The sequence below is a fragment of the Podarcis tiliguerta genome (assembly GCF_965153285.1).
Source record: "Podarcis tiliguerta genome assembly, chromosome: 8".
Lineage (NCBI taxonomy): Eukaryota > Metazoa > Chordata > Lepidosauria > Squamata > Lacertidae > Podarcis > Podarcis tiliguerta.
This window is the reverse complement of record NC_139541.1, coordinates 40013252-40040993: the sequence shown is the minus strand read 5'-3', so window position 1 is coordinate 40040993 and position 27742 is coordinate 40013252. Positions and strand designations below refer to the sequence as shown.

The window sequence follows — 27742 nt, the reverse complement described above, 5'->3', positions numbered from 1 at the left end:
CCTGCCTTGTTCTTCTTTCTTCACTTCCTTGTTTGGTTTGGTTTCTTTTTTCGTTCTACTTCCCCTGGCAACTCACTGAAAATATGCATTGTTCATTAAAGATGCAGAACCCCTGATCCGTACCCCTGATCAGGCCACCATCATCCCAAAGAGAGCCTGGTGTTGGCTCAGCCCTGTTTCATATGGAGGAAAACAGCCCCTGGCTGGTGGGGAGGGAAGGCAACCTGGAAAACATCCCTTTCTTCCTGCCAATCAACCCGGACCCGCTGATCCGTTTGACCAGGTTTCACACGTGATGACTTGACTGCCCCTCTCGTCCACTTTGTAGTGATTGGGACCCATTTCTACACTTGGTGTCCTTCAGCTTGATTGCAGGTTTAAGGTGCATCCTGCTTATTTCTGTACCTGGTGCAAAACCTACAAGCTACATGGCGCCATTTCCCTTCCATGTGAGGAGATGTACGGAAACCATAAGTACCTGCACAGGAACCTGCCTACCTGGGAGAGGGTAGGGTGGACATGACAATGCCCCACATGCCAGTGGGGCACCTTTTATCTGGGGTTCCACCTTCTGCTTCCAGCTGCAGGGCAGAAGACAACCTAAGACCACTCCTTGGGCCCCCACTGTGGCTCGAAGGGCAGGGTTGACAACGTAGGGGGTGAAGGGGCAGGTGACTGAGGGACGCATTTGGCTGGGGACAACACTCCAGTCATCTGGATCCCTCAGCTTCCCATTTCTTCCATTTTAGCAGTCCCTCTGCAACCTTTTGAGGAGGCCTCTTTCCTACGCTGCGTTGGATTGCTACATTTTTAACTGGAAACAAAGCTGAAAGATTAGAGCTTCCCCTGCCCACCCAACACAATTCACCTCCTCCATGTCCACCAGCCATTACTGGCCAACTTTTGAAGCTGGATGATACAAGTGGAGGGGACAGCAGCTCCTCTGTTGCTTCTTCAGACGGTTTCACTTACTCTGCTCCCCAAAAATAAAAATAAAAGTTTATGTGCCTATGGTTTCACTCCCACCCTTTTAATCTGAACCACAGAAGGGTTGAACGCAGGCAGCCATTTGTGCTTTGGCATTCAAGAAAGAAAAGGAACTAAGCTCTAGAGAACTTTTTCTGTGTTTTAAGAGCCCCAGCCTGGCCCTTTTGGCTCCCTTCCTCCAGAAGAGCTAAAGCACAAGCCTAGGTTCTGTAAAGGCTTATCCAAACTTCCTATTGTCCCACTGCTTTCTCCCAGGGAAAACCGCTCTTTACCACTTAATCAGAGCACACAGTAATTCAGGTTTTCTCCAGATCGACGTTTGCTCCAATTTAGCACTAAGGAGTGTGTTTAAAACCGCTTGGACCCGAACTTTCTAGGCACAGGACAAGCCGAAGTGTGTACGAGCCCTAAGCCACACCATGGCTTGATGCCGGGCAGCAAAATTATGGCCCTCTCCTCTTTGGGAGCCTACATGTTTGCACCCGGATATGGTTTGGCTTAGCGTTACAAGCGTAGTTATTAATGTCATGCAGTTTTACAGACTAAAGCCCACTTTGTCACAAGCATGAAGTTGGCATAGAAAGTCACAAACACACGTGTGTGTATACTGGCAAACATTTGGACACTTCCCCCACTCTCCTTGATAACTGAAGCCAACACTTCATAGAGCAGATAAAGGAGATTCAAAGGCTCATGCTACCATGAAATGGTTAGGGTTTAAGGTGCCACAGGACTGTTTGGTGTTCCAGGGCAGCCTTTGGCAAACTGGTGCCCTTCAGATGTTGTTGGGCAGCAACTCCCATCAGCCACAGCCAGCATGGCCAATGGAGAGGGATGATGGGCATTGTAGTCCAACAGCACTAGGTTGTTGAAGGCTGTTCTAGGGTTTGGGTCCATGCCTCATTGGCGCCTCATTATTCTTCCAACCTGAGGAATATGTGAGTTGGCCCAGTTCTAGCTTGCGGAAACAAAATAGGACATTGTATCTAGTGGTTAATTACACCTAGGAAGCCACACACCCTGTCTTTAAACTCCTGAACTGTTTCACACATGCGGTGTTAACTCCTGGTGACAGGCTATGGTGTCTGCCTCCTGCAGTCACCTCTGCTTTCCAAGAGCGCCTGTTCACACATGCAATTTCCGACCATCAGGCAAGGTTTGTGGAAGGATGGAGCAGCTGTTCAAACTGCCGTTATTCCACGGGGAGGGGGGACCACCCTAAATGTCTTCAAGAGGAGATGACAGGGGTGTGATTTTCCAGATATTTCCCTTTGCATGTTGACGGGGGACTAATACAGCTTAAGAGGCAGAGGGGCTGGAAGATTTCAGAAGACTCCTTCGAAGGTGGTTCCTGAGCAACATGATCAAAAATAACAAGTGTTTGATTCTTCACAGTGGGTTGAGCCATTTATCATCGCCTCTGCCCTGCTCTGTCTCAGGCAGCCAAAAATAGTCCTACAACATTCATCCAGAGATGCAAGCACGTAATTGGCTTCTCAAGCCCAAACTGTGCATTCTTTTGTTCTCCCATCTTGAATAACACAATCCCCACCACCACCACCACCGTAATGCCCTGAATCTGCACAATTCCTTCCCATTTTCCGTTTCAGATTCACACGTAGACGTATGTGGGGTACAGCTGTAGCGTGCACAGAAAGGCTAGTAATCCAGTTGGTTTACAAAAGGCCAATTCTGCAGCTTTTGAGAGCTAACCCCAGTGAAACACCTTTTTCTACTAGCATTTCATATAGAATCATCGAACTGTTGAGTTGGAAGGGACCCAAGGGGACATCTAGTCCAACCCCCTGCAATGCAGGAATCTCAACTAAAACATCCATGACAGATGACCAACCTCTGCTTATAAACTTCCAAGGCGAGTTCATACCTCCTGAGTCCATTTCACTGTCAGGCAGCTCTTGCTGTCAGAAAGCTCTTCCTGATGTTTAGTCAGAATCTCCTTTCCTGTCATTTGAATCCATTGGTTTGGGTTCTACCCTCCAGAGCAGGAGGAAACAAGCTTGCTCCATCTTCCAGGTGACAGCTCTTAAGATGTTTGGAGATGGCTATCATATCTCCTCTCGGTCTCCTCTTTTGCAGGCTAAACATACCCGGTCCCCTCAACCATTCCTCACAAGGCTTGGTTTCCAGACCTTGATCATTTTGGTTGCCCTCCTCGCACACATTCCAGCTTGTCAACATCCTTCTTAAATTGTGGTGTACATAATGGATTGTACCTAAAAACATACACAACCTGTGAGGCTAATGTCACATCCTCACCATACAGTTAAAGCACACGGCTTCCCCCTGAAGAATCCTGGGAACTGTTGTCTGGATGTGACCTACGAGGGTGAAACACCAACCCTGCAAGCAGGACCCCAGATTCAATCCCTGTCCTTATAAGATACCATGAGCCATGTCTGAAGGGTACAGGCCAGTGTTGTGAACGGCCAGAGGTGCCAAAGAGGACAGAGCAACAGAAAGGAGGTAGGGCCTAGAGGAAGACTGAAAGGCCAGATAGGGAGCCCAGCAGGGCCACATGCACCTCCTGGCCCAAGGCTCCTTTACGCAAAGTTAAAAGGCTCTCAAGGCAGCAGGACTGGGGGAGGGTGGGAATAAAAGCTCCCCCCAAGACCTCCTGGAGCATCAATATGGAGGAAGCATTGCTATGCAAGGTGGACTTCAGGGGAAAAGCTGTAGCTCAGTGGCAGAGCATCTGCTCTGCATGCAGGTGGTCCCAGGATCTACCCCAATGGCATCTCCAGGTTGGGCTCCCTGCCTGAAACCCTGAGGGGGTCAGGGCCCCACCAATGCCCATCCGTGTCGTCCCCCCCACAAAAAGCAATGAAATCCTTCCTCAGTCTTTTTTGAGCACAGAGCACTTTTCTTGAACTTCTTTTAAGGGACTGCAGAAAAGCAACGTTGTGCAGAGCATTAAACCATTAGCCGCTGGAGATAATGTTCCCCTCCTGCAGGGCAGGTCCCTTGCGACAATAACCATCTCCACGGCTGATGGATATCCTGCCCGTCAACAGGCGCCAGCTGCTGTTGGCGCCAGGCCCAGGGGGGCTTGTCCTTCGCTTCCTCACTTGCTCTCAATCGCTCTTCCCGTGATCAGGGATCCTGCTCTGCCATATGGCACCGTGGGGAACAACAGCAACACTTGGTTGTAAAGAAAGCCAAGGATATTGCTAGGTGGAGACAAAGGGGGGTGCTATTTAAGCAGGAAGATGATGACCTGTGCCCCAGTTCTGGTTTCAAATGGTGTTTATTGAAAATAACAGTAATACTGAAATATAATAAAAATCAGGCCACTAAAAAAGAACGCGAATTGAATCTACAATTCAATGCCAAGTGAATTCCTGTGATTAAATAGTGAAAACACCCATTTGATGCTCCTTCTCTAGGTTTATATATCAATTCCAAAACTGAGCAAATGAGTCCAATTTTGTTGCAAGAGTTCAGAGGAGTTAGTCCTTAGTCATTTGACCCTTGGAAACAAACCCACTATTTCCAGGGAATCTATTTTGAAGCAGCTATATGAACACATGAAGCTACCTTAGTCCTGAGCTAGATAACACCCAGACTTGAGTCCGTCTCTGACGTACAGCAGAGGGACTTTCCCAGGTCTATTCCAAGATGTTTAACTGGAGACACCAGGGATTGAACCTGCCATCATCTGTCTGCTAAACACACACGTGGCCTGCCACTGAAGGATGGGCCTGCTACATTGACTATCCAAGAACTCAGGTGCCTAAGGTACTTTTAACAGGAGTAGCTGGGGCCAGAACCTGGGCTTTTCTATAGGCAAAGCAAGTGCCAGCATGTACAGCTATGGCCCCTTCCTTGCAGATGTGGTTGTGGGTTGAGATCCATTTATCATGCAAGCAATAAAACATCTGCAGCTGCTGTACTAGGACTGAAGTAGAGTCAGCCCCACCTGAAGTTAACAGGACAAAAATCATCTTAGCAGGCATGCAAATCCCCTTTTAGCAGGCATGCAAATTCCCCTTTTCAAAAAGGGGAAAAGAGAGGACCCAAATAATTACCGCCCAGTCAGTCTAACATCAATACCAGGGAAGATTCTGGAGCAGATCATTAAGCAAACAATCTGTGAGCACCTAGAAAGGAATGCTGTGATCACCAATAGTCAGCATGGATTTCTGAAAAATAAGTCATGTCAGACTAACCTGATCTCATTTTTTGACAGAATTACAAGCCTGGTAGATGAAGGGAACGCAGTGGATGTAGTCTACCTTGATTTCAGCAAGGCATTTGACAAGGTGCCCCATGATATTCTTGTAAAGAAGCTGGTAAAATGCGGTCTTGACTATGCTACCACTCAGTGGATTTGTAACTGGCTGACTGACCGGACCCAAAGGGTGCTCATCAATGGTTCCTCTTCATCCTGGAGAAGAGTGACTAGTGGGGTGCCACAGGGTTCTGTCTTGGGCCCGGTCTTATTCAACATCTTTATCAACGACTTGGATGATGGACTCAAGGGCATCCTGATCAAATTTGCAGATGACACCAAACTGGGAGGGGTGGCTAACACCCCAGAAGACAGGATCACACTTCAAAACGACCTTGACAGATTAGAGAACTGGGCCAAAACAAACAAGATGAATTTTAACAGGGAGAAATGTAAAGTATTGCACTTGGGCAAAAAAAATGAGAGGCACAAATACAAGATGGGTGACACCTGGCTTGAGAGCAGTACATGTGAAAAGGATCTAGGAGTCTTGGTTGACCACAAACTTAACATGAGCCAACAGTGTGACGCGGCAGCTAAAAAAGCCAATGCAATTCTGGGCTGCATCAATAGGAGTATAGCATCTAGATCAAGGGAAGTTATAGTGCCACTGTATTCTGCTCTGGTCAGACCTCACCTGGAGTACTGTGTCCAGTTCTGGGCACCACAGTTCAAGAAGGACACTGACAAACTAGAACGTGTACAGAGGAGGGCAACCAAAATGGTCAAAGGCCTGGAAACAATGCCTTATGAGGATCGGCTAAGGGAGCTGGGCATGTTTAGCCTGGAGAAGAGGAGGTTAAGGGGTGATATGATAGCCATGTTCAAATATATAAAAGGATGTCACATAGAGGAGGGAGAAAGGTTGATTTCTGCTGCTCCAGAGAAGCGGACACGGAGCAATGGATACAAACTACAAGAAAGAAGATTCCACCTAAACATTAGGAAGAACTTCCTGACAGTAAGAGCTGTTCGACAGTGGAACTTGCTGCCAAGGAGTGTGGTGGAGTCTCCTTCTTTGGAGGTCTTTAAGCAGAGGCTTGACAACCATATGTCAGGAGTGCTCTGATGGTGTTTCCTGCTTGGCAGGGGGTTGGACTCGATGACCCTTGTGGTCTCTTCCAACTCTATGATTCTATGATTCTATGATTCTATGATTCTATGAATCCTCTAGCCAGTCCCAGATTACGGCTCTAGACTAATACTCAGATCCAGTTGCTGAAAAATAACAACTAATTGAAAGTGCTTGCTTATTTAAACTTGTTTAAGGGTTAAATACCTTTGATAGGGGCAGTTTTTCTAATTCCAATGAGAAAGGTTCTTTTTAAAATATGAGGAATTCTTAAGACATTGTGAATGTTTATAAAATATGATTCTGACAGCACAGTCAGTCTGAGAAAAAAAGTCAAAAGTTAATGTCTTATGAACCAGATGATGAACTTTCCACTGTGGGGCAGATTCAATGCCTCTCCAGCCCCCACCCCACCCACAGAGCTCTTCCTCCTATGAATTTGAAACCAGGGTTACTAAGCTTTATTTCTGCACTCTAAAAAGAAAGAAGTTAGGCAACAATCTGGGAGGAAATTCAGTTCATGCATTTGGTATGGTGACGTGACGGCGCACTGAAGCCAGCATGATATAGCTTTCTAAGCATGAAGAATGTCTGGCTTGATGTTGGCACACCTGTCAGATGCAAAACAAGATGGGAGCTTGGTAGATCCCTGCTCAAAAGGTTTCCCATCTTCAGTACTGCCCATTAAAGAGGAGAAAGCATCCTAACAGACAAAAGAACCTTTATTTATAAAACCTGCCGAAATGGTTAAGTCCCAGTTCCTGGTCTGATGATGGGAGCGGAAAACAGGAGCCTCCTGAAACTCTCAAACATTTAAGTATCAAACTCAAAGCTTCCAACAAGAACAGCTTTTAAGCACCTGATCCTTCTAATCCACCAACTCCCTCAGAGTGGCCCACCCAAGCATCTCCCATTTCCTCTCCTCTTCCTGCCTCCCCTTCTTGGAAGGCATCCATGTGCCAACCAGGGTTAAGTTCACAATATCACAAGGGAACATCTTCCAGTCCCGAAGCACCAGCAACCTGTCACAAAATCAGCAGGAGCGGATGAGGGAGAAGGAGCGCTTGCAGGGCCAGAGGTGGCCTTCTAATCCTTGTAGCTCCAAACTGCTCCCTTACAGCCAATTCATTAACATGCAGAAAGCCAAGTGGTAGTTTCCCCTGAAGATGGAAAATTGCATGTTTACACAACAGTTGTCCCAACGTTCATTGAGGGGCAGGCAAGACCTCGCTAGGCAGACCCTTCGTGGAAGGCCTTTGCCATTGCATGCCCCACTTTCACCATCTTCTTCTCTTTAGCATCAGGGCCCATCTTCTGGCGGGCCAGTTTCACCCAGTATTGCTCTGTCCTGGAGAGGTAATCTGTGTACTTTTCATCAGGCTGCACAGCGGGGTGATCTTCCTCTGCTGCAGAAGGCAGGAAGGGAGAGGGAGAGAGAGAGAAAGTGCAATGAGGAGCAGAGCAGAGGACCACCTGCTCTCTTCCAAGTGTAGGACTCCATAGACAAAAATATGCTGCACACAGAATGCGTAATATCCTATAGCAACTCTACTAAAATCTCCAACGAATCTCCACTTCCTTACAGATGAAGCTTGAACTGCACAATTCGTTGCCAAATCTACTTAACAAAAAGTCAAGCAGATTACATTAAAGCTAACATTTGGCATGCAAAGTCAAGCGGAGACAGGAAACACAAGCGTCTCCTTTCAAGCACATGAGAACACGGGTGCTTTTTTCCAGCTCTTTTCTGCACAACTACCTTCATCCTCGCCCTCAGCATCGTCAGAGTCCTCTTCTTCATCTTCCTCCTCGTCCTCCTCGTCTCCTCCCTCCGCACCTTCCACATCTCCCTCGTCATCAGACTCCGAATCTTCAAGCCATTCCTGAGTTTCTGCCCCAGCCATTAAAATTCGCAGGTATAAAAGGGAATACAAAGTTAGCAGTAGGAACAGCAGCTTCCCCTCTGGCCACTTTATCTAGAATTTCATCACAATCGGGTGACCAGCAGCAACTCTTTATATACCTGGGTTTACAGCGGTGGCTGTCTAGGGCAAACAGGAGGTGGCCAAGGCAAGCTTGAGACTCATTGTCTCTAACTTTCAAAATTAAAAATACTGAACCTAGACTGGGGCTCAGGTACTCAGAGAGGGAGAAGACCTCCTCAAAGCTTAGAGTGAGTGGGGAGTTGATTAACCATTAAGCAGGAGGTAAATGGGATCAACATCCTAACCTCACTTGAAAAGCAACACAGCCAGATGCACAGAGTCCACAGCAGAGTGGGAGAGCATCTGCTTTGAATACAGAAGGCCCCATATTCCCCTCCTGGGAACTCTATGTTGGGCTGGAAGAGAACCCCCATTTGAACCCCTGAAAAGCCTCTGCCAGTCAGTGCAAACAGTACTGAGCTACACGGACATCTGGCAACTTATTATGTTCCTAGAACCCAGGGAAAAGACCAGCTTGGCGACTGTACAGCTTTTGGCGAATGCTGAAGATGCGCGACTTTATCCCAGCCTTTGACAGCTGAGATGCGTGTGCTTTCAGGGCCCAACCTGTGACTGTAGTCTGCTTTTAATTCTGAATTTTTAATTCTTGTAGCCCAGCCTGATACCTGCTGGTGAAGGATGGGCAATGCATTTAATTAATGGTACAAATAATAATAGTCAACACAGCTGCCTGTGTCCAGGTATCATGGAAGGCTTGTGAGCAGCAGAGGCTGAGATTTGTTTTACTTTATTTAAAGGAGTCATATCCTGCCTTCCCACTAGGAGACGGCACTGAAGGCAGGCAGCAGCCTTATTTACATGTCTGTGATTAGCTGTGATTCCTGCATCGCAGGGGGCTGGGCTAGATGACCCTTGGGGATCCCTTCCAACTCTACAGTTCCATGGTTCTATGACAACGGTAAGTGGGAAAAGGAAGTGGAAAGACCTGTGGGATAACTAAGAGGCGTTTGTGGCTGGTGCCTGGGGCTGTGGGCAACTGGGAGTTGCCAAAGGCACTCAGTCAACACACAGACATGACGACTTTGGTGGGATTAAGACAAAGGTTTCAAGGTCCAGACACAAATGAGGCCAGACAACTTAGAGCCAAAGGGCACGAAAAAAAAGGTTTTCCCGGGGATTAAGCCGGGCCAAAATTAGACTTTGTGTGCACGCACTTGATGAAATCCAACGCTATTCACAGCCCCAAGAATTAAAAACAGCCTCGGCTACAGGCTGCATCCCCATCACCTGTCTAATTTGCCAGCCTAAATAGGCTTTTGTCCCCAGTCAGCTGCAGTCGTGTAGTAAAATTAAACACGGCAGCCCTCAGATTTCTAGGAATAGTTTCCAATGACCAGGAACTTGATGAGATTGTTATACAAAAGGCTTTCTTAAAGTTCTGACTGTCTGCTGAAGCCTGTGGATGCTCCACATGCTCCCACTGGTTTTGTGTCCATGCTCAGTGTCTGGCACTGAATCAACTATTTTAAGAATAATTGCTTTCTCTTAAGTTTCTAGTCCTTATGTTTGCAGAGACAGGCTGGTAAAAAAATACAATGTGGGTAGTGCCTAGTGAAATTTCAGAAGTCATGTTGGATGGGCAGCAGCAGCAGCAGCGAAGCTTGCAGCTCACTGGAATTCGTCGTGGAAAGGAGTTGACAAATACTACAGAATCAAAGCCCTAGCAACGGAGCATGTTTTGTGTTGGTGCCTCCTTGGTAGCTGTTCTATTTAAATCAGACAAATGAGCAAAGCGTGCGTATTTTCTGTACAATACAGGTAAATAAGAGCCTGCAGGATCAGGCCTGTGGCCCATGTAGTCCAGCATCCTGTTCTCACCTTGGCTGACCAGATGCCTGAGGGAATCCTGCAGGCAGGACCCTGCTAACTCCAATTGCTGAGTCGAGGTCCTAACACAATTAAGGACCTGATCAGATGGAAAGCCTGTCATCTATTGGAGTTGTGAAGAGGATGGCAATTACTGTGTTATGTTATCCTTCTGGTCAGCGTTGTAGATTTTGCTTCTGCTGCCAACTGGGGAAGGGCAAGGAGTCAGAACACCAGTGTCTGATCCCTGGCTCCAACAGCTTTTGGGATTTCATCAGGCAGCACCAATAGGCTTTCAAGAAAGCTTCAGCCCTAACGACTAGCAACTTGTTGCTGTTGTTGTTTTAAAAAATAAGTGCAAGAGAATTTGAATTCTTAACATCAACAAACGTTGCAATTGCCCAGTGTAATGGCAGAAGTATAGAACAGAAAGCTGGCTGCAAGAGCTTGAAGCAAAATATGGTAAGTGGCTTCAACTTACTTGGGTCCATCTCCACGAGGACCTTCCATTCTTCCATCTTGTGGAGGTCAATAGCATAAAGGTCGTTCAGAGTGAACTGGCGGTCGCCCACCTCAAACATCCCTCCGTAAACATAGAGCACCCCGTGCTTGAGTGCCAGCATGGCGTTTGAGCGTGGGCAAGGCTCCACCTGCTGGCCGGAGGCCTCATCACCCATGCCATCCTCTTCATCCTCCGACTCAGGATCCTGCAGCTCCAGCTCTGGGGCCGAAATCACCTGCTTGATAGTCATGATGGTCCCATCCTCTGCCACCACCTCCTTGACGATCTCCACGGGGCCCGGAGGGAGCTGCTCCTCACTCTCACCACCTTCACAGCCAGTCTTTGCCGCAGGCCCTCGACGCCGTTTCTTCTTCTCAGTCTTTGGGCCCTGTTGAGGTTGGAGGGGAGGAACGCTTTAATGGAAGCAGGCCGGAGCCCAAAAGCGAAAGCCTGCACAACTTTTGAAAGGAAAAGCAGAACAGACAGCTGCCACCTTCCTGACAAACTGATGAAATTTGGCAGGAATTGGTTCGTTATCCAGTGTGCTCTCCCTCCACCTCTCCACTTCTGTTGACAGGGAGCTGACCTGTACCACAGTGCCAGAAGGACTGTACCATTCAGAAATGGACTGTACCACTTTAAAATGCAGGTGGGAATTGCATGATTGAATTTTTTAACAACAACAGCAGCAACATAGAAGATGGTCGCACTGGGGTGTAGGCTTGGCTGGAGGCTTTCCCCTCGCGTGCTAGCTTTCCTTTTTAAGGACTTTGTGATGATACACAGGGAGCATTCAAACACACAACTCCCAACCTGCTTTCTGAAGTGGTACAATCCAGGTGGGATGGCAACACTTGCATTTTGCGGAATGGGCAGATTAGTCCACTGTGATGGCCGCAAGGAATCATTATCAACTTTTGTTTTATTCATTAATTGCATTTTTATCCCACCTTTCCTCCAAGCTTGCATTGATGTGCATAACTCTCTTCCTCTCTCTTTTATCATGACAACAACCCTGTGAGGTAGGTTAGGCTGAGAGGGAGAGATTGGCCCAAGCTTCATGGCTGCGTGGGGATTTGAACCCTGGTTCTCCAGGTCCGAGTCCAGCATTCTAACCACTGCACCACCCAGGCTCAATTCTCTATGTTACAAGAGGTCTGTATGGGTTGAATTGTACTGCAGGTGAAAATATGTAGGTTCTTTCTTTTCAGTTTTCCTTTTTTTATTTGGCAACTTTGTGGTGTTCATGCACACATCCCTGTCTCCTCTGCAAGGTCAGGGGGCTTGTAAACCAAAACGTGAAACCTTCAGAACTTGCACTGGCCTCTGAAGTGCTCAGAGCACTTTTGCCGACATTTTGCACTTAACAACAACCCTGCAAGGGCAGCATGATTATCTCCATGTTGCAGATGAAGGCAGAGCTGGTGGCTAAAGGCTGCTGGGCACGAGTAACCCCACGGTTCAGAATCTTTCCAGACCTTTAGCTGTCCAGGAAACCACCGGTTCTTCGCCAAGTCGTAGAAATAAATATCATTAAAGAAGTCTCCTTCAAGGTCCTCCTCCTCTTCCTCATCGTGGACCCCACCAAAGAGAAGGGACCGGTTGCCGGGGCCCACAGCCACCGAGAAGCCAGACCTGGGGGTGGGCTTCACCCCTGAAGAACTAATCCGAGCCCAGGTCCACTTGTCTAGGGAACATGAAAGAGAAAAGGAGTGCTTCTGTTTTTTTTTAGGTGGACAGCATTTGCAAGTCACAGCCAAAGGGAAACACCATGAAGTCTAAGGTCAGCAGAATGTGAGCAGAGTGCCTGCTAGGAATGAAAAGCAAGACTTTAAATCCTGCCTCTACTCCTCTGTCCACCCCATACCTCTGAAATGGCAGCTCTGTCACCCAGCCACCTGCTTCCCCCGCCATCCCACTTGTGGAAGGCCACCTGAAGAGCAAATAGCTCCAAAAATCTCATGTAAGTAAGCTAAGCCACTACACACTGAGAATCGAACCCAGGCCAGGCCCAGCTTCCTATGTATGGAGTTCAGGCAGCCCTGAGCCCTCCTGCTTACCTGAGCTTTCAGCCTTCAACAGGAACAAATCTGTATGAAGAGTGCCCTTGTCAACGTCTTTTTTAATTCGCTGTAGAAAAAAAAAGAAATGTTTGATATATTTTTTAATCTAGCTATCTATCCACTGCTTAAATAAAGGAAAATCAAAGTGGTTGATATAAAAATGGTACAAAATTTCCATAAAAATAACTAACTAATAACTAAAACAGATTTTAAAACTGTGACTATAATAAAATTGTTTTTTTTTAAAAAAACACAGATTTTTAATACAAAGTGCACATAATACGTCTTAATATGTCTGAATGGGCTTGCCTAAATATACAAGTTTTTACAAAAGGCTTTTCTCTGCAAGCCTGGAACAGAGTTCACTGAGGCACAGAAAGACTGAAATGCAAACAAGCCTACAGGCTACAGAGTAACCACAGCATCTTCTACAACATTTAAGGAGTTCAGAAAGTGCTTCACGTGCATTGTCCTCTAATCCAGCCTTTCTCAACCTGTGGGTCCCCAGATGTTGTTGGACCACAACTCCCATCACCCCTAGCTAGCAAGACCAGAGCTCAGGGATGATGGGAGTTGTAGTCCAACAACATCTGGGGACCCACAGGTTGAGAACCGCTGCTTACAATAGCCCTTTAGAAAGAAAAGATAAGGCAGGCTTGCTGAGAAACGAAAGAGCCACCTGCTTGATCAGGTCCATCTAATTCAGCATCCTGTTCTCACAGTGACCAGCCTGTCAGAAACCCTCAGAAGGACCTGAGCACAAAAGCTCTCTCTCTTCCTGCACTTTCCAGCAACTGGTATTCAGCATTCCTGCCTCTGGAAGCAGAGCAGAGCCATCATGGCTAGCAGCCATCAATAGCCCTCTCCTCCATGGATTTGTCTAATCCTCTTCCAATTTGATGGCCATCCCTGCCTCCTGCGGAAGGAAGTTCCATAGTTTATGCTGCATGAAGAAGCACTTTCTTTTATCTACGCTAAATCTCCCAACACTCAGTGGATGGCCATGAGTTCTAGTGTTGTGAGAGAGGGAGGAAAACTGTTCTCTATCCACCTTCTCCATGCCATGATCATCTCATCTCTTATGCATCTTTTCTCTAAACTGAAAAATCTCAAACACAAAAAAGCCGGAAGAAGGAAGGAGGGAAGTCAGCTCTTGAGAGCAAGAATAAATGTAAAATGCAATATGATATGTGTATGTATAGTATTTAAGTATAAAAACCCCCCAATAAAGATCATCTTAAAAAAAAGAAAAATTTCAAACACTGCAACCTTTCCAGCATAGGGGAGTTGCTCCACCCCCTTGAACATTTTGGTTGCCCTTTTCTGAACCTTTTCCAACTCTGCAATATCCCTTTCGAAGCGAGGCGACCAGAACTGAACACAGTATCCCTCACATAGAATCATAGAATCATAGAATCATGGTCACACCCAAATATGGTTGTTCTCTCTAGAATGGGCAGGAATTAAAAGGACGCCAATTTTGGCTTAGCATTGTGGCAGAAAGATTTCTGCACTGAGGGTAGGACCAGATGACCCCCCAATGGCCCTTCTAGCTCTATGGTTCTGTATGCTACAACAGGTCTCAAGCAAGTGTCAACACACAACAGACTTGTGATTCCACCTGTGGAACCCGACCTATCAACGTGGAGCATGGAAACAAAGATGGCCTTCACATATGACTTTTAATGATAAGGACTAGAATCAAGGCTTTTGGCATTTTCAAAGGGTGGTGCTCTTAGACATGCTTCAAATTGCACCATGTCCCGTGCAAAAAACACCCAGCGAGATCTCAGACTTGGTGAGGACAATCCCACTGCATTGTCCTCACCAAGGGGAGCCAGTGTGGGGCAGTGGTTAGAGTGCTGGACTAGGACCTGGGAGACCAGGGTTCAAACCCCCCACTGGGTGACCTTGAGCCAGTCACTCTCCATCTCAGGCTAACCTACCTCACAGGGTTGTTGTGGGGAGGAGAACCATATACATCTACCTGAGCTCTTTGAAAGATGTGGGATATACGGTAAATGCAATAAATTAATTAAGACTGTAAGATCTTGCTAAGGCTATATAGGCTGCCAACATACCTGGCTGTCCCCTGGTGTCAAATCCCCAAAAGAGGAAGGGGGGGAGCTCCGTAAGCCCATATATAGCAGGCCAAAACTAGCAAGCAGCTTGAAGCTAGGCACTACAAGGCCTTTCCAGCTCCATGCTCGGAAGAGCAGTCAGACAGATAACAGCATTGTTACCCCATCTGAAGCCACATTACCCTTGTCGCAAACCACCAAGTATTTATTTAAAAACACCCACAGACACCTTGGATGCTTTGTGGTTTGTAGGTTGGTGCAGATGGAGGGAATAGGAGAAAGCAGGAAAGGGGCAAATCACTGATGCCTTGCAAGAAAGGAGTTCCTATTTTGTGCATTCAAGCAGGAACTCCAACCTTTTTTGAGCCAGGGGACAAATCTGGACTTTTGAGAAAGTGCTGTGGGTGCCAGGCACAAAATGGCTGCCGGGGAGGTGGGCTGGCATATAACAAAATGGCTGCTGCGGGGATGTGGCAGGTCACAAAATGGCTGCCACATCTAAAAGAGCATGAAAAAAGAGAAAGGATCACAAAATGGGACAGGCATAGGGCAGGCACCTACATATGTCAGCTGCTGCGCTTGCTCACCGGGACAAGCTTTTTGCCCCTCTCTGCCCTCTTTGGGTACATGTAGGCAACCCCTGAAGCTGGTGAGCATCTGCAGAACTGGATATCCAAGCAGATCCCGCCCAAAATGGCAGAACACACTAATGAGAAAGTCAGAAAGTAAAAGTAAAATAAAGAATGAACACAGGAGAGCAGCCCCCATTTCCTTCCAGACAATCGGGATCAAAAGAAGAGGGTGGGCGATCGCAACAGTCTAGCTTTCTGCTCATGCTATTAGACATCTTCATTATGTCTCCCCTTAATTTCTAACATGCAGTGCACAAGCCAGCAGAGCTGAGCTGAGCAGCCACACTCAGATCTGCATTTAGCTACAGTGACTTCTTTGAGGCTTGCCTTCAACCCAACCTACCTCCCGGGGTTCTTTTGAGGCTTAAATTAAACAGCATCCTGCCTAGAGCTCCCAGGGATTGGGCAGGAAAGAAAGAGGCATTGTGGAGTTTGCACTATAGCCACAGTCTAGTTATCCACTAGGAAAGGCAACACCAAGGCCTCCATTCCATACCCTTGAATGATGAAGCAAAAAGGAAGGCAAAAGAGGTGGGACTGGAGAGGCTCCCTTTGGCTGTTCAGATGCAATAGCTGCTAATGAGGAGGGAAGTCGTACATTTTCTGTACAAAGTGCAACAGAGCCCAACTTAGGGGATGTGAAGCTGAACGGGAACATTTTCACTTTAAGAAGCCTTGACCACCCAAATGTTCAGCCTGATTAACCAGACTGAGGCTCAGTGGCCAAACTTCTTGCAGATCAACAAGTTTGCTGAATGACTTGGGGCACAGAGTGATGCCCCCCACCCCACCCCGCCATGTGGGAAATCTGAGCCACATGAAGGGAGAGCTGTCCTGGAAAACAACCAGTCCAGAGTGTGTGTCTTCAGTTATTGCTACAAATGATCCAGAGCCCCAATGAAACACAGATAAGAGAAGCTAGCCTATTCCTTGCAAACTCACTCTTAGTCGCTCTAAAGAATATGGAACAGGGAACTAAGCAAGTCAATGTTTTGGATAAGGCAGTAAAAGGCACCACTCACCTGCTTGGAGTAGCCTCCATAGACGAGGATGTTGCCTTCAGGAGTGGTAGCTAGATGGCAACCAGACCTTGGAGCAGGGGCCATCCCGGAGGGAGTCAGCTTGGTCCAGGCAAATGTGTCCAGGTTAAAGGCATAAACATCGTTGTAGTAGATGTAATCTCTGGTTGGAACAAAAGCAGCAGGCAGAGGTACTGATAAGGCGCATGGTCTGAAGGCACATGAACCTTGCTGAAGCTAAGCAGGGCTGTGTCTATTGATTATCGGACACCCTGCTTCTTGGAGCACTAAGCTGGGGCACTAAGCTGGGGCACACGCCCACGTCACTGGCACTACCAGAGATTGCAATGTACACCTTATCCTTTGGAAGGCAGAGCAAAAAATGTATAAGCATGCAAAACTTATCAGGAAGTCTCTTTCTTCCTAAAGTTGCTGTCCCTGGTGCTGAATGTCAAAAAATCCTTACTCTCTGACATGTAGGTGACAAGAAAAAAAGGAGTCATTTCTGGAAGCAGATTCCTGAAAGGAACCTGTCTGAATTCCACTGTTTCTTTCTTTCTTTTTTTAATGATGCTCCAGTCTAGCTTCCAGAATATACTCCAAGCTTGGCTTTAGATGCAACTTGTAAGACATTGAGAACATGGAGCAATGCAAAGGCACATCTAGTTCAGCATTCAACTTCCCACACAGTGGCAGATCAAATGTCCCAAAGAAGCCCACAAACAGGGCGTGAGTACCTTCCACACTGTATGCCTCTGCTACCTGGCATTTAACGGTATACGTCAACTGAACATGGAGGCTCCATACAGCCACCATGGCTAAGAGCTATTGATACATCTGTCTTCCAGCAATCAGCACAATCCACTTCAGCATCTGTGTAAGCTTGCTTACACAGAGAATCCCACAAGTTTCTTGCATGAAGGTGGACTTCCCTTTGTCCATCCTGAGTTTACAGCTAGTCAGTTTCGTTGGAGTTCTTTCTAATGTTATGGGGAAAAGAGACGGCACTTTTCTGTGGCCACGTTCTCCAACCCATTCCATCACATGACAAACCTCCACAATGTCCCTAGTCCCTTAATTGACCTTCCTCCCCACCTCCAATGAAAGGGAGTTCTGCAGCAGATCCATCTCTCCACAAGCCCTTGCCATCAACACATGGCACACGGTGGAAGAAATGAAGTCCAATGACGGGAGATTAGCTGACAACTCCATTGACCAATGGAATTCCACTGACTGGCAGCATTCAGAATGGGGCACAATGAACAAGATGGATCTGAGGCAAGAATGGGGTAGCTGCTGTAGCCCTCCATATATTTTCGGACTCCATCTGCACAGCCATTGCTCAAGGATGATGCGTACGGAGACTCTAGCAATATCTGGAAGGCCACAGGTGAGCAGCCCCTGGCCTAAGGTCTGCTGGGCCCGAGCCAACCCTTTCCAAGCGAACAAAAAGCACAGCGCCGACCGACCTTGCACTTTCGTGGAACCCTCCAAAGAGGATCAGCTGCCTCTTGCACACCACCATGCGGTGTCCGCTCCGACCCGAAGGGCCCCCGGAAGCCCTGAAACAGAAGTGAACAGACTGAGCAGTGACTGGAGAAGGCCCCCCTGTTTGCACCTCGCCAGTTCCTGCTTCGTACCATTTGTGGGGGACTGAGATGCCTCTGCTCCTCGTGTTGTTGGATTTCAACTCCTGTAGCCAGCAGGACCAATGGCCACAGGGATGGTGGGAGTTAGGACTCCCATCTACACCAGAAGGGCCAGAAGTTGCCCAACCCCAGTTTGGGGAACAAGAACGTCGATTTGGCTCAAGCACCAGCTGCCTGTTTTTCTGTAGGCAACAGACTTGCCCCCTTGGCTGACAAACTGCTTCTCTCCCACCCCCACCCTGCCCTTTTTTATTTATTAGAAACAAAAGCTCCATCTCCGCCTCCTCCTTGGGAAGAGCTCCAACATCTGTGCTGATGAGAAAGTCTGCGGGGGAGGCAGCCCGCCTGTGTTTCACTGCTATCCTGACAGCGTGTCTGTGTGTAAATCAACTTTCTGCTACTCCCTCCTTCTGGCATTTCGAATGCAGTTTGCAGAAAACAAAAAAGAGAGGGTGGGCTAAACAGGGGCCTAGGAAGTCTTACTGACAACACAGGGTCAGACGGGACTTCCGCAGAGGAGTGGCAGAGCCAGTGCATCACGGCCAGAAGGTCCCAGGTTATTATTTAGATCCTGCCTTTTCTCTCCAAGGGACTCAAGGTGATGTGCAGGGTCTGCCCCCCCCCCTTCTCATTTAATTCCCACAACAACCCTGAAAGGTAGGTTAGGCTGATAGGCAGTGACTGGCCGAAGGTCATGCCTGCTGAGTCTGGGATTTGAACCTTGGTCTCCCAGCTCCTAATTTTTGCACTCTAACCACTGCACCAGACTGCCATCTTCAGCTAATCAGATCTCAGGCAGGAGGACCTAGGAAAGAACTTTGCCCGAAACCTTGGAAAGCCTTTGCTTGTCCAAATGGTTGATACTCAGCTAGGTGGTCAGACTTGGAATAGAGCAGCTCTGTACAGAAGGGTATTTCTACTGTAGCTCAGGGGTAGAGCATCTGCTTTGCAGGCTGACGTACCCAGGTTCAATTCCCAGCAGCATCTCCCGGTAGTGCTGAGAGAGATTCCCTGCCTGAAACCCTGGAGAGCCATTCTGCTTGTCAGTGTGGACAATACTGAACTAGAGGGACCAACAGTCTGAATTGGTGCAAGGCAGCCTCCCATGTTCCTGCATGTTCATATAAACACCAATGTGGAGTTTCATGTTTTAAATATTTCCTCCAGGTAGGTAAAGGTGATCACATATGGAAGACAGCATTGCCTATTTGCCAACCAGGTAAATGCACGGTTTGTGTTGTCACAATTTCCTAAACGCTCTCCAATATTTGAAGATGCTCTACCTTTCCAATCAGTTGGGGTCAGAAAGCAAAGACTCGCTTTGCCTACCCACTTATCCCACCCCTCTACTAAGGTTGGGAAACATCTGTGCCCCCCCCCGACACTGTCGGACTCCAACTCTGGTCTGCCCCAGCCAGCTGATGGGAGTTGGGAGTCCGACAACATCTGGGAAAGGAAAAAAGAGATGTTTCCCAGGACTGGACTCTGGCAGTGCTGCTGCTCAAGGAGACAAGCAGCTTATGCATTATGCCACACCTCACTTACTTTATTTGCTCCCAGGTCTTGCTGGCCAAATGCAAGACCCAGAGATCTTTGTAGTGGTAAAACTGCTCCCCGTCTGGTGAAGCAAACTCCCCGCCAAACACCCAAAGCTGTCCGCCACCCTGAGCCACCACCACAGCCTGCCAAAGAAAGAGAGAGAGATAGAAAAAGTTAGAGCAGCTTTTGTGTAATTTTCAACATGTGCAATACACGAACAGCCTCTCTCATTAAACCTTACCAACAACACTGTGCTTACCCCCCATTTTACTGTCAGGACAACCAAGGCCAAGGCTCTATGTGTACAGGTCATCCAGAATTTGCAGATCTGAACCAGCTCCAAGCAGAAATGGTAATCCTAGCAATGAGTAGAGCAATTCCTTCCCTGACAAAGCCAAGCCTGTGACTTTAATAGCTGAAAGGGGGTGAGGGAGAGATGGCCTGATTGTGGAGGTTTCACAGTTCAGTGGTGGCAGATGGGTCTTATTGCCTCAACTCCTGGGCTGCATTTGGGCTAAAGCTTCAGAATCCCTTCGTAATTCAGAATGGACACCAAAGGATAACAGTGTCACAAGAAGAGGAATCTAGATGTTCTTTCTCTGCAGCATACAAAGTAATTTAGCAGACAGGACTTTTTTCCAAGAGTGGCCCCTCAAGAGGAATTCCAAGGAATTCCCTGCCTCAAAAGATACATTTGGCTCTCTCCTTGTCATCCTTTCACCAGACCTTGTGAATATTTCTTTTTCTATGAGCTTTCGGGTAGAAAAGTTGGTGGGAGGAGGGCGTAAGTGCTTCTGCAGTTGGGATTGCTGGGTTGAATGAAACAGTATTTTTATGCTTTGATCTGGGCCAAACGGTGCAATGTACGTATGCAAAAGTGTACTGCAACTCCAGGCCAGTGGTGGCCTACAGTAGTTGGATGGTGGCCCAAAAACAGATCACATGTAACCCAAAGGTAGGTCACACAAAGAAGTCTAGAAGGATTTTCTTCTTCTTCTGCTGCTGCTGCTGCTGCTGCTGCTTGGTAGGGAGAGAGAAAGGCATATCCAGTAAAACAAATTTAAAAACAGGTCCAGGATGCAGGATGAGGTTAAGAGTGGGATCCCAGGAGTTGATCTGTACATGTTGGAGAGTCCTGCTCCAGAGAACGGCTTGTTGTGGAAAATTACATCTTGTTAAAGCACCACCTGCTGGACACTGTCATTTATAACAGGTAGAATTTTACAGAGAGAGCACACACACAAACATACACAGAGAGAGCCCATCCTTTTTCAAGCACCAGCACCAAACTCAGTGGGTTTCTCTAGCACCGTTCTTGCATATATACTTATTTCCACACCTGATGCAAAAATAATCATGCAACTTTCTCTCTCTACATAAAAATATAAGGCTGTCATTGCTGTCCCCTATTGGACGATCTGTAGCGCCACATCACAATCTTGGATTTGCATGAAGTCAGGGTGGGGCAGGGGAGGGGAAAAGAAGACAGGTTGCCCGACACAAGGGGCAGTGGCAAGGGAGTCAGAAGGGAGAGACACTGATGGGGAAAGTGGTTTTAAACAACAGCAGAAGTTTGAGTAAAGCAGGGGCAGAAGGAACAGAGAGGAAAATGGACAAGGGGAGGAAGCATAGGGGTGAAGATAAAAACAAGACTGCAGAACCAAAGACAGAGGCGGCTTCAGAAATGGACTTGGGACTGTGCATAATAGTTGTATGAGTTGGGAAAGGGGATGCCTAGTGTGGCGCAGCAGCCCCTAGTGTGCATGTGTGTCTCTGTGCCTATATATTTATATGATTTTAAAGTTAAATATATGTTGTGTTTTAAATTGTTATTACCCACCCTGAAACCTTAAAACAAATAAGAATTAATATACTGCTACTCTGAGGCAACACATGGTATGATACTGGTGAAGGAGGATGTCAGGAGGGCCTCTGTATCAGCTGTGTAAGCCCTCCTACTACTGCGAACCCTCACCTCCTAGAACTGCTTCCTGGGGCAGAGCGTGTTATTACCTGATGGGCACAGCGGCGTGGAGGGGGGTTAGGGATGTCAAGTTTAGCCCAGCTGTTCTTCCGAATGTTGTAAACAAACAGCTCATTGTACAGGAACGTCTAGAGGAAGAGGAAGAGGAGGCAGAAGCTTGCTAGAATATGTAGCGTACTCCACACACACACACATTCCTTTTATTTATTAAAATACTTGTATACGGCAATTTAATAATAAAAAACCCCAAAGGGATTTGCCACAATTATATCTATACAATTAAAAAAACCACATCAGCATTTATTTATTTTTATAAATTTATTTATTTGGTTTTTCGAATTAAAGTTTTACAATCAAATATCCAACATACATCATAAAAACAAGATTACAAAGAATCTCCTGGACTTCCCTCCCCGCTTTTGTGGGTCCTATCGTTAATCATTTCCTCCTGCATGTTTTATAATAATCCAAGTCTTTTATATCTCCATCATATCCAAAATGCACCATTAAACTGCAAGTGCTATTCCAATCCTACTAATGATTTTAAACTGTAACCACATTAAAATTTAAAATCATGGCTCCTATGTGTATACATAACCTAGCACAGAAATTTTTCCAGCAAACATTTAAAGGTAAATTTAATCTAGAAGGCACCTGATGAATCTTCACCAGTAACAGCATGCCACAGGATCAAGCCAATGATGCTGAAGACTCAATTTCACATCGATGCCAAATGAGCTTTGGCAACTCGTAGAATGGTCAACACCACCCTTGCAGATGATCTCAATGATCAAGCCAGGATATAAGGGTTCAGGTGATCCCTAAGCTACCCTGGACCTAAGTTGCTCAGGCCTTTGCAAATTAATGCAAGACCTTTAACCTGACTTGGTAATAGATGCGCACTCAGTTTCTTCTCTTAGTTTAGAGCAGGCATCCCCAACCTACACCCCTCCAGATGTTTTGGCCTACAACTCCCATGCTCCCTAGCTAACAGGACCAGTGGTCAGGGATGACGGGAATTGTAGTCCAAAACATCTGAAGGGCCGAATGTTGGGGGTGCCTGGTTTAGAGCCTACCCCATCCCTTAAGTCTTGGGAGAGGTACTGATGCCAAAGCATTATTTTAAAAGCTCCCAGCAGGATTTGCATTTTCCAAGCTCTTTGAAGAGAGACAAGGACACTTCTGCACACTAGGCAGTGCCCAGAGCTAAACAGAAATCTATTACATTCATAAAAGACTTCTAGTTACCAAAGCATGACCTTTTTTAGGTACTGAGGGGTGAAGGTGCGACTCCTAGCAACTTTACCTACCTCAGAAGGGAATCCTGGCATTAAGGGGATAGGAGCTTGGGAAGACATGGTGGTAAAAGCCAAGCAGGCTCCTCCACAATGAGCACACCTCCAAGAAACCTGTTGCCCCATGTTGAGAAATTATGGGCTGAAGGATGAAGCAGCAGAAGAACTGTCCGCTTCCCCCACTGCACCAGCCCAAAGAATGCTTTGTACAGAAAGAGGGAGCGGTTGGGTGAAATGACTCAATTCCTATACTGCTAATTTGAGACCACAATCAGTCTGTGACCCAAATGTCTCTGCAAAATTCATAGTCTGGATGTGCTCAATTTGGACAGAAAGGAGACCAGCTCCTTTTGGACAGCAGCAGGAGGGCTATTCATGTGCAGAGAGGCCGAGGAGCTGAAGGAGATGCTCCAAATCTGTCTCCAGGAGTTATGAACTCCTAAAACATTGATGATGGCCAGGCAATCACTCTTGGCCCTTTTAATGGAACCTGCCATGCCTGTGGCAGCTGGAACGTCATTACAGTGGGCAGCATGGACAGGCAGTCCCATTTATTCTGGGACCCTGAATAGCTCCTCATTCCAATAAAATAGTTTTGTGCAAAGTCACTGAAAGCAAAAAGTCAAGGCAGAGTTTATAAGCAGGGTGAACTGGGGTTAGGGCAGGGCTGGGGAGCCCATGGCCCTCCAGATGTTGCTGGAGTACAATGCCCATCACCCCTGCCCATTAGGCAACGCTGCCTGGGGCTGATGGGAGTTGGGAGCCTGGCACCACCTGGAGGGCAACCACAGGTACCCTGGGGCAGGGAAGGGGGCAGGAGGATAGACAAAAGGAAATACTTTACTTTTTTGCCATTGAAATATTCACCTCCAAAGAGGATTAGCTCATCTTTCTCAGGATGGGGAGACAGAGATGCGTTGAGCCTGGAGATGGAAAAATGGGGCAGATATAAGAAGGGGAACAAACTGGGGAGCTGTTCCAAGCGTACCGTGCAAAAGTACTTTAGAGCTTTATATAACTCCATCCTGCAACACTTATGGTGACATGCAAAAGCAGCCACTTTCTGAGACGTATGAAAGTGGTCACTATATTGACAACAGCTTAGGTTCATTACTGTTATCCATACTAACATTAAAAAGAGGGGAAATATCAAGACATTTAATTTCAAAATCATAGTATCATTTATTTATTTATTTATTTCATTTATATCCCACATTTCCCCCCACAAAGGAGCTCAAGGGGCTCTTCCCATCCTCATTTATTCCACACAACAACCTTGCGAGGCTAAGAGGCTGTTTGCAAAAACACCAAACCAATAGAAATACAAGAGCAAACACACAGCGGTTCTCCACCTGTGGGTCCCCAGATGTTGTTGGACTACAACTCCCATCATCCCTGAACTCTGGCCTTGCTAGCTAGGGGTGGTGGGAGTTGTAGTTCAACAACATCTGGGGACCCACAGGTTGAGAAAGGCTGCAAGCAAGTCTCAAAAGATTAAGACAATTAGGTAAAAAGCAATTTTTTTAAAAAAAAAGTTAGTAGAAAAAAATACCAGAGAATAAAGCCAAATGATGAGACCCCTCTGATCTTTTAGTTATTCTGAATGCTGCACAATCAATGCTGGTTCCAGCAAGGCTGGTAAAATTATTAGGGGTTTATAGCCCACACTTCCAGGAAAATATGACCCCTGTGCACATTCTTACCTTGGGGAGGGCGGGGGGCAGCTTGTCTCAACCACTTGAGTCTTCTTAGCATCCAGTGTCTGGAATTCCGCTATAAGAGCTTCAAGATCCTCCTTTAAACAAAGAGACAGACTGATCAAGAGCATTTCACAACCAGGTGCCCTCCATATGTTGTTGGACTACAACTCCCATCGGCCAGCACAGACTGAACCACAAGATCTAGAAGGAATTTCCCATGCTCAGATGATTTGGGGGCTTATTCTATTACACTGTTCTCTCTCTTCTTGTTCTCTCTCACCTAGTACTGCCACAGCCCCCCAAACCTTTATTTTTAAAAGAGCTATAGCTTAGTGGCAGAGCATCTGCTTTGCATGCATAAGGTCCCAGGTTCAATCCCCAGCAGCACCTCCAGGTAGGGCTGGAGACACCCCCTGCCTGAAACACCAATATCACGGCAGAGGTGTTTCCAGTTACCCCACCCTTTGCCCTTGGAAGCCTTCTAAGCTGCTGCAAGAGAGGGACACTGAGCAACACCTTGGGAGGAGTGCTTCTAGGACTAAGACGAAATGCGAAGCTCCTTTATTATTTTCACTATTGGACGCCGCGTGTTGTTTAAATAACCTCGTTCTATTTATAGTATCAGAATGTGGGTTTTTGTTATTATATTCGTTATTGTTCTGCTATGTTATGAATCTGTTGCCATGTTCTGCTATGTTACTATGAAATTGTTTGAAATGCATCCCTGCTTTTTGGTTGTAAGCCGCTTTTTTGAGCATGATTTTATTTTGTGGGAAAGAGGCATACAAATAAAATGAATGAAACGAAACCTCTGGAGAGCTGCTGCCAGCCAGCACTGTGCTCAATGGACCAATAGTCTAACTCAGTATGAAGCAGCTACCTACGTTCGTATGAATTGCATTCCTCAAGCCCCCACCACACCCCGCCCTATAGCTGATGCGCCTTTTTTTTTAGCGGGGTGGGGGCTGAAGATTACACAGAAATTCAGCCAAGGGGGCTTTTCTTCTTTATCCAGGAAATGCAGACCTGTTGAGCTTCTGCCTGCAGCGAAGCTCTTAAAGGCACAGGAGCCCTGGCGGGAGGGGGGCAGCTCAGCTTCCTCGCAGCCCTTTGGGCTCACCTGCTCCTTCTTGGCCCTCTTGGAGACTTTCTTTTCCATCTTGGCGGCTGTTTTCTCAGCCCCCTTCACCTTCTTCTCCTTCTTGCTCTTCTTGCCCATCTTTGCAGCAGGAGAGGCCGCCTGGCCAGCCTCTTCCCTCTGCACGCAAAACACACGTGCCCCGACCCAGCCTGGCCTTTTCCCAAGACCCCAAACAAAGGTCATTTCCTGCCGAGGGAAGGAGCAAAGGCGGCAAGCGGGATCCTTCTCATCCGCCGCAAAAACGAGACTATTGCCATCTGCTGGAAGGGAAGGCTCCCTGCCAGGCCTTCGGATCTGGAGAACAGACGAAGCGGGCTGATTTGATGCAAGTCGGTGGCCGCTTATTCATAGCTGTCAACTTTCAGATTTGAAAATAAGGGATCAGCAGCCTCACCTGCCCCGGGGACGGTCTACGGGATATCTAACAATCCGGGATAGCAGCGGGAAGCAGCGGGAAACAGCGCTGGAATAAGGGAATTTCCGGCAAAAAAAGGGAAGCTTGACAGCTATGCGCTTATTCCATTTGCAAATGAAACTGTGCAAAGCGTCTTGGCAGCAGACACGGTTATCCTCGACAATACAGCTTGAAACGAGAGTGGTGCCGTGGTGGTTATAGTGTCGGACTGGGACCCTGGGAGAAAGCACGGTTCAAATTCCCACTCGAATATGTTGCACACTGGGCACTTCCTCCGGCCAGTAACCTACCTCACAAGGTTGTTGTGGGGATTAAAGGGGGCGGTGGGGACGACCATGTACCACCACCTTGAGCTCCTTGGAGAAAAATACAAAATATATTCTTCCCTGGGAAAGATTGTTTGTGATGGATAAAACAACTTTTGTGCTGTCCCCAGGATGTTGTATGGGTGGTAAAAAGGTAAAGGACCCCTGACAGTTAAGTCCAGTCGCAGACAACTCTGGGGTTGTGGCGCTCCTCTCGCTTTACTGGCCGAGGGAGCTGACGTTTGTCCGCAGACAGCTTCCGGGTCATGTGGCCAGCACGACTAAGCCGCTTCTGGTGAACCAGAGGAGCACAGAGACACCATTTACCTTCCTGCCAGAGCGGTACCTATTTATCTACTTGCACTTTGATGTGCTTTCGAACTGCTAGGTTGGCAGGAGCTGGGACAGAGCAATGGGTGCTCACCCCATCACGGGGATTCAAACTGCCGACCTTCCAATCAGCAAGCCCTAGGCTCAGTGGTTTAGACCACAGCACCACCCGCGTCCCTGTTTGTATGAGTGGACATTTGATTAATTTTTATGGATTAGTAGCAATCAGATTCCTGTATTGCAGGGGGTTAAACCAGACAGCCCTTGTGGTCCCTTCCCACTCTACAACTCTAATTCTAAGCCTCATCAGCTCTAGCAAGCATAGCCAATGGCCAGGGATGATGGAAATCGTAGTTCAGCAACTTCCAGAAGGCCACAGGTTCCGCACATCTGATTTACAAACCAGTGGGAGAACATCTCTGCTTCTCAACATCAGTGAAGAAAGGGAAAGGACGGGGCTTTTTTTCAGCCAGAACTCACAGGAACTCATTTCCGGCACCTCTTGGGTGGGTGTCATTGCCATTACAGTGGTACCTTGGGTTACAGCATAGCTGCAAAGTGTCCCTTATTTGAAGGGACAGTCCCTTATTCCAGCACCATGTCCTGCTGCTGTCCCTTACTGATGGATGTCCCTTAAATGTCCCTTAAATGATGTCCCTTAAATTTCAAAGGGAGCAGCTCCTCTCCCTCCCTCCCTGCCGGCCAGGGAGGAGGAAGGCTCCAACTGTGTTGCTTGGCTGTGTTGCTCACCCAATAAGAAGCCTAAGAACGACTAGGGGGTGGAGCTTGCATGCCTTGTGTGTGGCTAGTTAATGCAAGCTGAGGGGTTTTTTGAATGCTGGACGCCATTTTGTTGCACGGGCTGCTGCAAACTTTGCAGTGCAAAGCCAGGCCAGGGAGCCATCTTAAGTTGAGGCTGCATAGGCCTTGTGGTGCATGTGATTCAGATTCTATTCAGTTGAACCTC

The 27742-nt window shown here is 47.3% G+C and overlaps 1 protein-coding gene across 1 annotated transcript; it reads right to left on the bottom strand.

Annotated features, from left to right (window-relative positions):
* Positions 1-7012: 7012 nt before the first annotated feature.
* KLHDC4 (kelch domain containing 4) lies at positions 7013-25911 on the bottom strand. The gene is made up of 12 exons (XM_083456474.1): positions 25705-25911; positions 24588-24679; positions 23729-23807; positions 21619-21717; positions 19612-19748; positions 17887-17979; positions 16421-16580; positions 12683-12752; positions 12101-12309; positions 10602-11010; positions 8068-8199; positions 7013-7714 (listed from the first exon to the last, which is right to left on the bottom strand). The coding sequence occupies exons 1-12, from the start codon at positions 25906-25908 to the stop codon at positions 7539-7541; spliced, it is 1860 nt and encodes a 619-aa protein (XP_083312600.1). The 5' UTR covers positions 25909-25911; the 3' UTR covers positions 7013-7538.
* Positions 25912-27742: the final 1831 nt, after the last annotated feature.

What these genes read in the sequence shown, in the direction of transcription:
- KLHDC4 (XM_083456474.1), bottom strand. Translation starts at nt 25,908, where the DNA reads ATGACCTTTGTTTGGGGTCTTGGGAAAAGGCCAGGCTGGGTCGGGGCA. An exon ending in TGCCCCCCGCCCTCCCCAAG is followed by an intron (nt 23,808 to 24,587) that starts GTAAGAATGTGC and finishes TTCCATCTCCAG; the next exon opens with GCTCAACGCATCTCTGTCTC. An exon ending in CCTCGTGGAGATGGACCCAA is followed by an intron (nt 8,200 to 10,601) that starts GTAAGTTGAAGC and finishes TGGCTGGGGCAG; the next exon opens with AAACTCAGGAATGGCTTGAA.